An 11,265-nucleotide genomic window follows, 5' to 3' on the forward strand; every position below is an offset into this window, starting at 1 on the left:
TTATTTATGGTATCATTAAGTATGGATGTATTGACACAGGGAAACATAATTTGCAGGTGGCAGTAGTAGCTCAGCCTGTAGGTACTTGGGGTTGGGAACTGGAGGGTCACTGGCTTATGTCCCTTTATGGTCTGGTAGCTGGAGGGGTGCCAGGTCCTGAGTACTGCTGAGATGCCCTGGAGCAAGGCACTGAAACCCCAACAGCCCCACTCTGACATCTAACCATTTTCTCAATGTCAATGTTCTGTTTGTTCATGTGTGTATTTCAGGATTATGTGTGTGAGAAACATGTCTCTCAATAACAGAGTGTAAACCAGAGTTTCCTCTCATGGATTAATAAAGTATGTGAAATAAAAAAGTATATAAAAAATTAAACATTTGCCACAAAGGAAAAAAAAAATGCAGACAAATCATCTTTTTAAAGGTCTTTCATTTTATGAAGATATTTACATTGGGAACCTAGCAGCAAGGGAGTACAGATGTGCTCCTAATCAACCCATTACATTTCCTAATGTTTCATCCCTTCATTTTTTTTAAGGGATTTATAAAGCCTCTTAAATCCTTGTTGTTACTGCTCACGTTAATTCACAGAGTACATATTTATATCTAGAGTATAGAGTAGAGTATATATTTTATCAACAGTCAAATAGTTGAGTATACTTGAATTACACTAACAGTTGTCTTTTGGTCTGTCACCAGCAGAGGGCGCTGCATGGATACCAACAAGCATCATCACTCCCCAGAGTGTGAAGTAGTGATGCAGGTACATGCTTACTTCCCAGTTGAGTGACCATCCTGTCTTCATTATAAATCTTTTCCACAAGTGTTTGGTAACTAGGAAGAGTTAGAGCTAAGAAAGATATCAGCTGACATATCAGTATCAGGGTGTTTTTCTATACCCAATGTCAATATCGCTATCATCCCCCAAAAATCCCATATCAGTCAGGCCCTAGATTCATTATTAGATGATCTGAAAATAATTTACATATTTAGTTGATTAAGTTATTGAAAAAAATACTTTTCACAGTTTCTTGATGGTGTTTTTTGTAACCAAGGGTCCAAAAACCAAGATTTTAGTCGCACAAAACAGAGAAGAGCAACAAATACTAACGATGGAGAAGCTTGAACCAGAACAGGTTTGGCGCTTTGCTTGACAATGAAAACCCAAAACAATACTATCGCAAATCCATCCATCAAACAGATTTAATTTCTCTGCTTGGACACAATATATTTTATTGCTTGTACTTGGAATTTTAGCATCTATAGTTGATGTCTAAATGTAAAACATCTGGCTGTATTCAGACCTCAGCTTCACTCCAACAAAAGGAAGGCGATGCACAAAGAAGGATGGTTCATTTGACACTTTATGAAAACTCTACACACTTTGCATTAAGAATTCAGTCAACATCCAGATGATAACATCTTTAAGAGAAGCTGCAGCCGCCCACATTACCTGCAAATGATCAACCAATCGTGTCTACTACTAAGGCATTCAATCACATTTGAGGTTTTCAAAGTTGCTTTTTGGTCTGACTGACTCTTTGTCGAATGGGTTCATGATTCTAACACGTCCATGTTTCTACTGTAGTCGAAGGCACAGGCTAACATGGCCTTCATTAAACATGACACGTAAACAAATACTGTGAATTTTATATTGTGATGAACAATGTGTACATGACATGTGGGTGACACAGTCCTGTTTGTGCCTTAACACTTAGATTAGATCTTAGCCAGCATGTAAAAGTTGCCATATATTTAAATAAATTACAAGGTTATCATCCAATAATTTACTTTTCTGAGTGAAAGTCAAGTTTAAGCCAACATTTCCTTTTTGCTCACAGCTCATCTCTGAGGGCTAAACCATGAAAATAGAGAATGAACTGAACTTGTCTGAGAGGGAAACTTCATTCAACAGGTCCTTTTTTCTTTGCGTTTCATGCTGATTTATTGAGTTCATAATTGAGTTCATTGGGAAGTTTATTTTGAGTCCTTTTTGAGTGGTGGCCAAAAAGTTAAGTGTCATTTTTTGCTCCCCGACTTTCGGCCGAACTCCCTGGCTCTCTCGGTGGCAGACTCCACGGCGCTCATGGTGGTCGCCCTCAGTCCGCCCTGCTCCAGCGTGTGAAGCCCGTAGATGGTTGTTCCCCCCGGGGTGCAGACCTCAGAGCGGAGCTGAGCCGGATGCTTCCCGGATTCACGTAACACTCTCCCAGCACCCTGGAAAAGAAAGGAACATAAACTGAATAATCACGAAGGGTTCATGCAGGGCTCGACATTATATCTGGATTGATTGACAGAGTCCGAGCCTGCAGATTGCACATTCCGCTGTCCTGCTCAGGCCAGTTAAAATATTGCCTTGAAAATAAAAAAAAAAACAGTAACACATTCTCATAAAAAACTAGCTTGGTAAAGCTGTTTTTGAAACCACCGGATCCCGACCAAAAGCCGGTCTCAAATGAGTATTTAAAGATAAAAACAAAAACACTGTTAAGACACGAGTGACAGAGAATAAGAAAACAGAAGAGAGAAAAGTTCCAGCCACAGTTGCAGAGAGCTGGAGCTGGAACCCACTGCAGCTAAACATTTAGTCTGCTGATAAATGCCGACATATGCAGACAAGGAAGATGAGCAGGCTACAGAAAGATCAGGCAGCTGTATTCACAAAGCTGCCTTCGTACAAAGATTTTATCCTAAAGTGACATTTTCTAAGAATCCTGACAAGATCCTGGTAAAGATGTCAAGTTATTCAACAAGCATCTCAACCTTTACGAGAGCTCCTCAAGTGAAGCTCTGCGAGGAGGACTTTAAGAGTTTCTCACACAGAGGAGAGACTCAGCGAGAGGTGATCACACAAACAATGACTGCTGTGCCACAACCTCATTTATATCAACTAGATAAACCAGCTACAGCTACCAGCATGGTGAATAAATATGAGAAAACAAAATACAAGGATTAAATACAGAATATGTCATATGAGAAGAACTATTTGAAGAATTACTTTTGCATCAGATTGGTTAAAGAGTAAATTGTTGATTGTTACTTTACAATTCAAAAGTAATGTTCCTGGGTCTGTGGTCACAAAGGTGGGGCCAGTGAGCTTTAAAAACTAATCTAACTTCATGTCCTCCCCTGGTTCATATGGTTCATTTATCGAGCTGACAAAAACAGATTAACAGCACAGACAAAAAAAAAAAAAAAAACCATCAGGATGAAGTCAAAACTGACCAAAATAGTCTGAGATGCGATTCTGTGAGCAAGAACACCCGGCATGCCCATTTTAACAGCTCCTTCTGCCAGCGCTTCAGCAAACAGATAGACCTGCAGAGAGAGAGAGAGAGAGAGAGAGATAGAGAGAGAGAGAGAGAGCATGAGAGACATAGAGAAAGACAGAGAGAGATCACATGAGTGACAATCACAACGGTCCTCTTATTTAAAAAAGTAATCTGATCAGATTATCGCTACAGGATTGGATCTAATCTCGAAAATGGGGTTGTTGGAAGGAATTAAAAGGATTCCGAAATCAGATTAGATCAGGTAATCCCCGTTTGTTTTCCTCATGATTAAACCTTCAGTGTGTGTTGTGTAAAAACTTCTGAGTAGGATTGGATTAGCTTTGATTAAAAAAGCTGATTATCCTGAGCCCAGCAGAAGAGAGGATAAAGGTGGATTTGGGGAAGTTTGCGAGACGGAGTGCTTTCTTGTGCGACCATGACGCTAGCTTTAGCTTTTGACTCTGCACATGCACACTGACCCTGCAGAGGACGTGAATGTGTGTGTGAAGAGACGGGTGGGAAAACTGTCCAATCCTTTGGATCGAGCAAAATGGGAAGAAAAAAAAAATGGACACCTGCGACAAGCGACAGATGCTATTTAGTTTTTATCAGAGCGATCACTTCCTGACAGCAGGCGCTCATGTTTTAATTGCTGTCAGAATGTGAAGGCAATATTAAAAAACAAAAACCTGTTGCAGCCTTATGCCGGTTTGATTTGTTGTCAGTTCATCTTGATGTGATTTACCACATGCCATACACAGCCGTCTGTGAACAGCCTTGGGCTTGTTTGCAACTGACCACTGTAATTAGAGCAATGTCCTTAAATTAATTACTTATCCGAATCTCATTAGTAATCAACTCCTCTGTTTCGATAAAGTCCTATTAGTCTGCCAGCAGTTACAAAATCTTCCCTCTAAACGCATTAAACAATCCTGAAACCCTTACAAAGGCGACTCCACTCCCGCTCAGTCCCGTGTGGATGTCGATCCAGGCTTCGGGTCCTTCCTCCACCAAACCGCAGCGGTGCAGCAAGGTGCGAAGCAGAGCTGCGTCCTCGTCTTTTGCTCGGGACCCGCGGGTGAACAGGAGAGCCCCCTCTTGAAGCACACACGGGAGATTTGGCATCAGTCTGATGACGACTGCATTCTCTGGCAGGAGCTGGGAAACAAAAGGAAGGAGCGTTACTTTAGAGCTCCTGTTTACTCGGACAATCACACCGCCATGCAGGCCGGTGCCTCACCTCCTCTAGTGTTGCCAGAGTCACTCCTGCAGCCACAGACACAATAATGTGACGGTCAGTGATGAATTGTGAGACCTCGCTGAAAACCCGGGGAACCAGGTGAGGTTTGACCGCCACAAAAACCACATCCGAGCCGCAGACCACCTCTACGTTGGAGTGAGTGACGGGAATCCCGAGCTCCTGAAAAACAACAGAAATGGAGATTACTGAGCAATATGTCAAACCTGCGTTTACAAACACAACATATCCACGGCTAAGACTAACAATGTGTTCAACTTGTTGATTGAAAATGCATCGATAAAAAAGGAACTATTTAAGAGAAATAAAATGAATCATTCCCCCAGCCCACCCCTACACAGTAATTGGTCCATGCTGCTCCATTGAGAGGATTTACTGCTTTTCTTTTTTCCTGTCTTATCTTTAATCCAGTATATATGGATTACCATTTGTTGGTTGTGCCAAACATCACTGAGGGCTGGAGGACAATTTTTTTATGGGCTGACATATTGATAACATGTATTTATGTTTGGTCCTCATTGCTAGAAGAAATCAAGCAGAATGCTGATCTCATCCTTCTCCTCCTCTAGTTAATTTAATTCTTCCAATGTGCCGTTTCTCTCTCTTCTTTTTTTCTTCTCTTTCCTCACCTGCGTCCGAATCAGTGTTTTGTATTCACCAAAAAACGGTTTAACAAAATCCCTAATTTTTGTAGGCTATGTACGGTAGTTGGTTATTTTGTTGTAATTAAATCATACACAGAGGATTTGTCTGCGTCTCTGTTGCTATGGCAACTCATCTTAGATACCATCTTCTGCAGTACATCCATTTGGAACAAGGAACAGACTGTTTAACTGGAACTACTTCTCCAAGGTGTACATATATCATAAGTTAATGCACACCCATGTGACACCCTTCAGCCAATCAGAATCAAGTATTCATGCAGACCATGATGTAATATGAGGTTATTTATCCGTTTTGCTTATAATCGTCAGCATATATTCATGTTTTGAATACCTGCAATTATTATTAGGCTATATTGTTAACGTATCAAAAAATGAATTTGTGTTATTTTTGTTGTTGTTGCTTTCATGGCACACTCGACGCACACATCATTGTGTTGCATGTCAGTTTGCACGCTGTGTAAAATCACACAGCGGGCTGCAATATTTGGCCGTAGCTTAGTTCAAAAAGCAAACCTAGCACAATGATGGCACCTTCTTTACAGCACGATTTAAAACTCCAGTGAGGAACTTTGGGGTCTGATTTCGATGACCCCAGTGGACAAATCTCTAATCTGTAATCTCTTTGTTGACTTTTGCCTATGCACGTGTAAGTCATCTTTTTGACTGTCTTTTTGACTGTCTTTTAGCAGTCATTTATATCCCTCTCTGTGAATCTTTGCAATGGAGCATGAAAGGCTGTTTCAACATGCTGTCAATCTCTTAATGTACACATACTGTACCCTGTGGCAGCAGATTCAGGCAGTTAAAATAACGATGTGGAAACAGAATTTGTGATGATGGACGTGTTTGCTTTTGTGGCTCATGTAGAGACATCAGTTTTAATTCCAAGTCTGTTTTATAACCAGATAATAACAAATCACAGGAGCTTTAAGGTCTCTAAATAAAACCAATTTAACATGCATGACATGCAAACTGCTCTCTCTACTCAGACGATGAAAAAGAAGAAAAGACACGTGCAGGACTGTGCTGGGTTAGTTTGTAGGACAAACATCCCTCAAGGATAACTGATTATAAACAGTAACTGTGATCCTAAACACAACTATTAAGTATCCTGCAACTCAGTCTGTATAAATGACAACAGAAGGAGCACCAGTAGCCTTAGTAAGAATCTGCCCTGTGGCTCCTGTCCTGCATGTCATTCCACACTCACTCTCTGATTTCTGAATCTATTGTCCCGTCTTTCTAATAAAAGGCATAAAAAGCCAAAAAATAAACCGTTAAAAAAAAAAAAAAAGAATAAAAAAAGAGAACTGAAAAGTAAAGAAGAAGGAAAATACCTGAAAGCGTCCGAGGTTCCTGGAGGAGGGAGCGCTCACTCGGATGTTTAAAGGGAGAACATTTCCTGTTAGGGAACAGGAGACTGTTAATAAACACCTCGACCTCAAACCACTAGTGCTGTTTCAGAGACTCTTCACTGACTCACCAGACAAGATGCCCTTAGCGATGCCAAAGGCCATGTTCCCAGCACCGATGAAGCCGATCTTCAGCTGAGTGTCCATCTCAGGGTCCATTTTGATCTGAAGGAAAAGGACGGGAGAGTCAAACATCAACAGCACACGGTATTAAAGTTTAACAACCACCTTAAAATCACAGGACGACCGACAACACAAAACTGTTCATGACCTGTTTCCACGGCAACCACATAAACATCCCAACTGTGTTATATACAAAACACTAAAGTTATTACAGCTGCTTTAATTAATGAGACAATTATTAAGAACATTTTTAAATCTGGAAAGTATTTCAAGCAAATAAGCCCTTTAAAGGGGCTATATGTAACTTTCAAAAATTCTGCTTTTGCAGCGAGGTCGTTAGGCGAACTGCAGCAGTAACCTGTTGCTCGCTCTCCCTCGCGTGCTCGTCATACGTGCTTGTACGTACACAAACGAGCATCATCATCGGCCGAGAAACACTGGATATTTACTGGCATAATGTTTTCAGAGGAGATAAGTGGTCATACACGTGTGAAAGTCTGTGAAGGAGTCTGTGTGTCTGTATTCATTCTCCATCCTACAAACGACAGGCAGGCACTGGCTGAGAACGGGAGTGTGTGATGAGTTTGTCCACCTTTGAGAGCTCTTAAGAGTGGATAGTGTGGAAGGTGGCCTCTGGCTCTAGCGGGAGTGTGTGATGAGTTTGTACTGTTGATCTCTGTAAGCGGAGCGGAGTGAGGAGGACGTTGAGAACGTGCATAAAATGTCCAGACACTTTCGCGGAAAAAAATACGACCCGGGGAAAAATTTGATACAGGCAACACAGATGGACAGTGAACATCTACTTTTTCACATCAGTTAACTGTTCGCTTAATTAATGGGCGATAGACAACGATTTATACATGTAAAAAGTTACATATAGCCTCTTTAAGAATCTCTTATTCTGACTTCTCAAACGTGAGGATCGGATGTTTTTCTTCTAATGAAAGTAAATAAATGCTATTTGGGTTTGGAACTGATGGTTGATCAAAAGAAACAAATTGAAAACTTTTCCGTTGACAGGTAAACCGCACTTTTCATTTTTTGACACCGACATGCAGCCCTTTAAAAATCTGACTCGAGCCAACAAGGGAGCGTGGTGACGTTTAAATACTGTGCCTGCTGCATTGTGAGTGTCTGCACGGGACGGCTACGATCTGAATGCACATGATTAAAAGGCTGCATTATGTTTTCTGTTCTCCAGTATGTCAGGAGAATATCCAGAGCAGTCCACCTGAAATGATCTAGATATTTTCAGGAGTGCAGATGTGAAAACAGCTTTCGTCTCTCTTTTGTCTACAGGAAAATAAAAAAACATGTACAGACTGAATATGCAACTTTGTCTTACATACATGTAAACTTTTTTTAAAAACAGCTGAACTATTATGAAGAATATCTTATCTTCTGAGGTTAAAAAGGGGGAGACGTGCTTCCTTCTTTATAGCTGGCAACGTTTCGACTTGTGTAAAATGTGCAAAACGAATAGACTTGACTAGATCTATACTTCGTCTGTGCACTCCAACAGATATTTAATGTCTTCACTGTATAACGTACTGTGAAATGAGTTTTATCACTTCAAGAGAAATATGTCATTTCTTGACTCCCATATGGCAGCAAGGAGATGCATTGTAACTCTCGACTAGGTTCACATGCATGCAAGAGACCGGATTAACGGGAGAAATCAGGTTAAAGCAGGAAACCAGATAGCATAGAAAATCCTGCTGGACAGTTGGTGAGTAATCAGATTTCTCCGTCCTCCTCCTCCCTCATTCATAGCTGCTGCCACAGCCTGGTTTCCCCATCTAGGGCATTGCAAACGTAATCCTCAAAGACTTTACAGGGCTAAAAGAGCGGGTTTCTGCAGCACAGGAACCTAATCTGATTTATCCATCGAGCGTGTAACCTGATTATGTTTCAGCAGGGAGGTGGCTGCTAAAGCTGGGGGTGATCAGATTTATGCTTCACATGGAAGTACGATAAACAATGACAACTCATTGTTATACCATGTTTTTTTTTCCTCTAACGTAATTAACCTTAACGTGCTTCTTTCGGCATAAAAAAAATCATAATTTATGGATTTAGAAATAAATCGACCAATCATGGGAGAGTAACAGGACAGAAACCTCTGGATACGGAGGGATTAAAATACTTAGGCTTTTGTACCATAGTAATTTAGACTCAGCACATAAGGTCGATAAGGTCAAACTAATGCAGCTTTACTCAACTGCCTAGAAATATATTCCACTCTCTCATGAACTTGAGAATATTTGATACTATGACCCCGGTATTCACATTTTTTTTATAAATCTATAAACCTCCAAAATGACCATGAAGCTGAACCAACACCTCTATTAAAAAACTAAGCATTCAAAAGATCATAAATATAAGATTATTGGAGGACTGTTGTATCTGGACACATTCACTTTTTGCAAAGTGAACCTGCAGAAATGTTCACGCACAGTTTGGAAATGGATGCATGCATCTGGAAACACATGAAGGAAATGCAACCACAGTTATGATCTGATGACAGACTTAAAGAAGAGGACAAGAGCCAGGCATGAGAAACAAATAAAGAGAGAAGGAAGAGTTCTTTTCATTATGCACTGCAAGTTGAGAAAGAAGTTGAACTGCTGAGAAAAAGAAGTTGGGATCTTGAGAATAAAAGTGAAATACAACTTTGAGAAAGAAGTCAGTGTCACAAAATTGTATTTCAACTTAATTCTCAACATTTTGACTTTCTCAAAATTTCTTATTCACATTTTTTTTCTCTCTCGACATATCGATTTCATTTTCAACATTTGAACATATTTCTCAAAATGTCTTATTTTCATTTTGACTATTTTCTCGAAATGAAATTTTGTCTTTTCTCAAACTTTTGAAATTTTTTCCTGACAATTTGAATTTCGACATTTGCACTTCATTCTCGACATTTCGGTTTATTTTCTCAAACTTTTGATTTTTTTTTCTAAAAATTTCGTATTTGGCGTTTAACCTTTTTTTGTCAACTTTGACTTTTTTTCTTGAAATACACATTTCGACATTATTCTCGACATGTTGACTTTTTGCTCGACTTTAATCGTGTTCTCGACATTTTGACGTCCTTCCTAAGACCAATTTGAATTTTGACATTTAGACTTTATTCTCAACATTTCAGTTTTATTTTCGTCATTTTTTCTTTTCTCAAAGTTTTGAATTTTTGTCTTAAAATTTCTTATTCTACCTTTCTCAACTCTGACTTTATTTCTTGACATAACAATTTGAATTGACACATTTCGACTTTTTTTTTTCTCTACTTTAAATTTTATTCTTGACATTTTTCTCCACATTTAAACTTTTTTCTCCACATTTTGCCTTTTATTCTCGATATTTTTACATTTTTCTCGAAGTGCATTACGGAAAAAAAAAAAAAAGTCTTCCTCCTTTCATTACACATTCCTCATCTTTGGTCCTAATCGTCTTCCGTACAAACTACATCGCACCCACGGTGTCACCCCTACAATTAAATCCAGGTTCAGGCTCTGGTTAGCATTATCCGCGCAGGGCTGCGGCCAGTGCAGCATCGACGCATCTCCATCCGACTCTTCTGTCCCTTCATCGTTCCTGTCCGAGTGCACCCCCGCTTCGACAAGGGGGTGCCTGGACTCCATGATATCAACCATTGTCTTCTCATACCTCCACCAGCCTTGTATTTTGGTCGGCGCGGAGGAGTTTGGCTCTCTCTTGCGCTTGTAGTACGCACTTTTGAGAAGTTTCCATCGGAACTTCAACTGGTCCACAGATCTCTGATACCCGGCCGCTGTCATCCTCCTGTGTGCCACTTTGAAGATCTTAGCATTCCTCACTTTCCTGCCGTCCAAGCACTTCTCCATATCGAGCTCTTTGAGGATTTCCAGGAACAACTCGGTCTCCTTCACGTCCCAGTTCTGCTTCTTGATTCCGGGGTCTTCCATTGTCATGGCAACGCAGCCTCGCAAGCTCGCGACACTGAGTCCAACGTTCCAACGATGCTAACGCGTCGCTAGCATGTTAGCTCAAATCTGAACGTAAATACCCGGAAGAAACGCGCCTGTAAAAAAAAAAAAATCTCAAAAGCCTCGATTTTTAAAACAGCCGGATTGTAGCCCTGCTGCTGCTGCTGCTGCTGCTGCATCTAGCTAGACACAGCCGGAACATAATCCACCACGGATGAGATTAGGAATACAACGCACGTGTAGTGGTTGCAGACTGGACAACCATAAAATAACACGGAGTGACATAAACACGATGTCAGGCGATGCTGTGGGGGGGGGAGAAAAAAAACACGCTGCTGATGGCAGGGTATGTATTCACCTGGTGGGCTTCCAGATTATCTGATGTCCGACAGCTCAAAGTGTAGTTTGATTCAATCTGTCAGTGAGTTTGGGAACACCCGGAGAATCCAGCAGAGGTCCCGAGAGCAGGCGCTGTGTTGTTGTTGTTCTTGTTTTGTTGTATCTTAATTTTTTGCTGTTGCCAGCCGGGCGGCGCCGTCAGCGTCCTCGTCCACACATTCCACGCGT

The 11,265-nt window shown here is 40.7% G+C and overlaps 1 protein-coding gene across 1 annotated transcript; it reads right to left on the reverse strand.

Moving 5' to 3' along the window:
* Positions 1-1,346: 1,346 nt before the first annotated feature.
* pycr3 (pyrroline-5-carboxylate reductase 3) lies at positions 1,347-11,037 on the reverse strand. The gene is made up of 7 exons (XM_020637246.3): positions 10,225-11,037; positions 6,679-6,772; positions 6,533-6,597; positions 4,513-4,692; positions 4,218-4,430; positions 3,226-3,318; positions 1,347-2,217 (listed from the first exon to the last, which is right to left on the reverse strand). The coding sequence occupies exons 1-7, from the start codon at positions 10,681-10,683 to the stop codon at positions 2,020-2,022; spliced, it is 1,302 nt and encodes a 433-aa protein (XP_020492902.1). The 5' UTR covers positions 10,684-11,037; the 3' UTR covers positions 1,347-2,019.
* Positions 11,038-11,265: the final 228 nt, after the last annotated feature.

Source organism: Labrus bergylta, chromosome 6 (assembly GCF_963930695.1).
Source record: "Labrus bergylta chromosome 6, fLabBer1.1, whole genome shotgun sequence".
NCBI classification, from domain to species: Eukaryota; Metazoa; Chordata; class Actinopteri; order Labriformes; family Labridae; genus Labrus; species Labrus bergylta.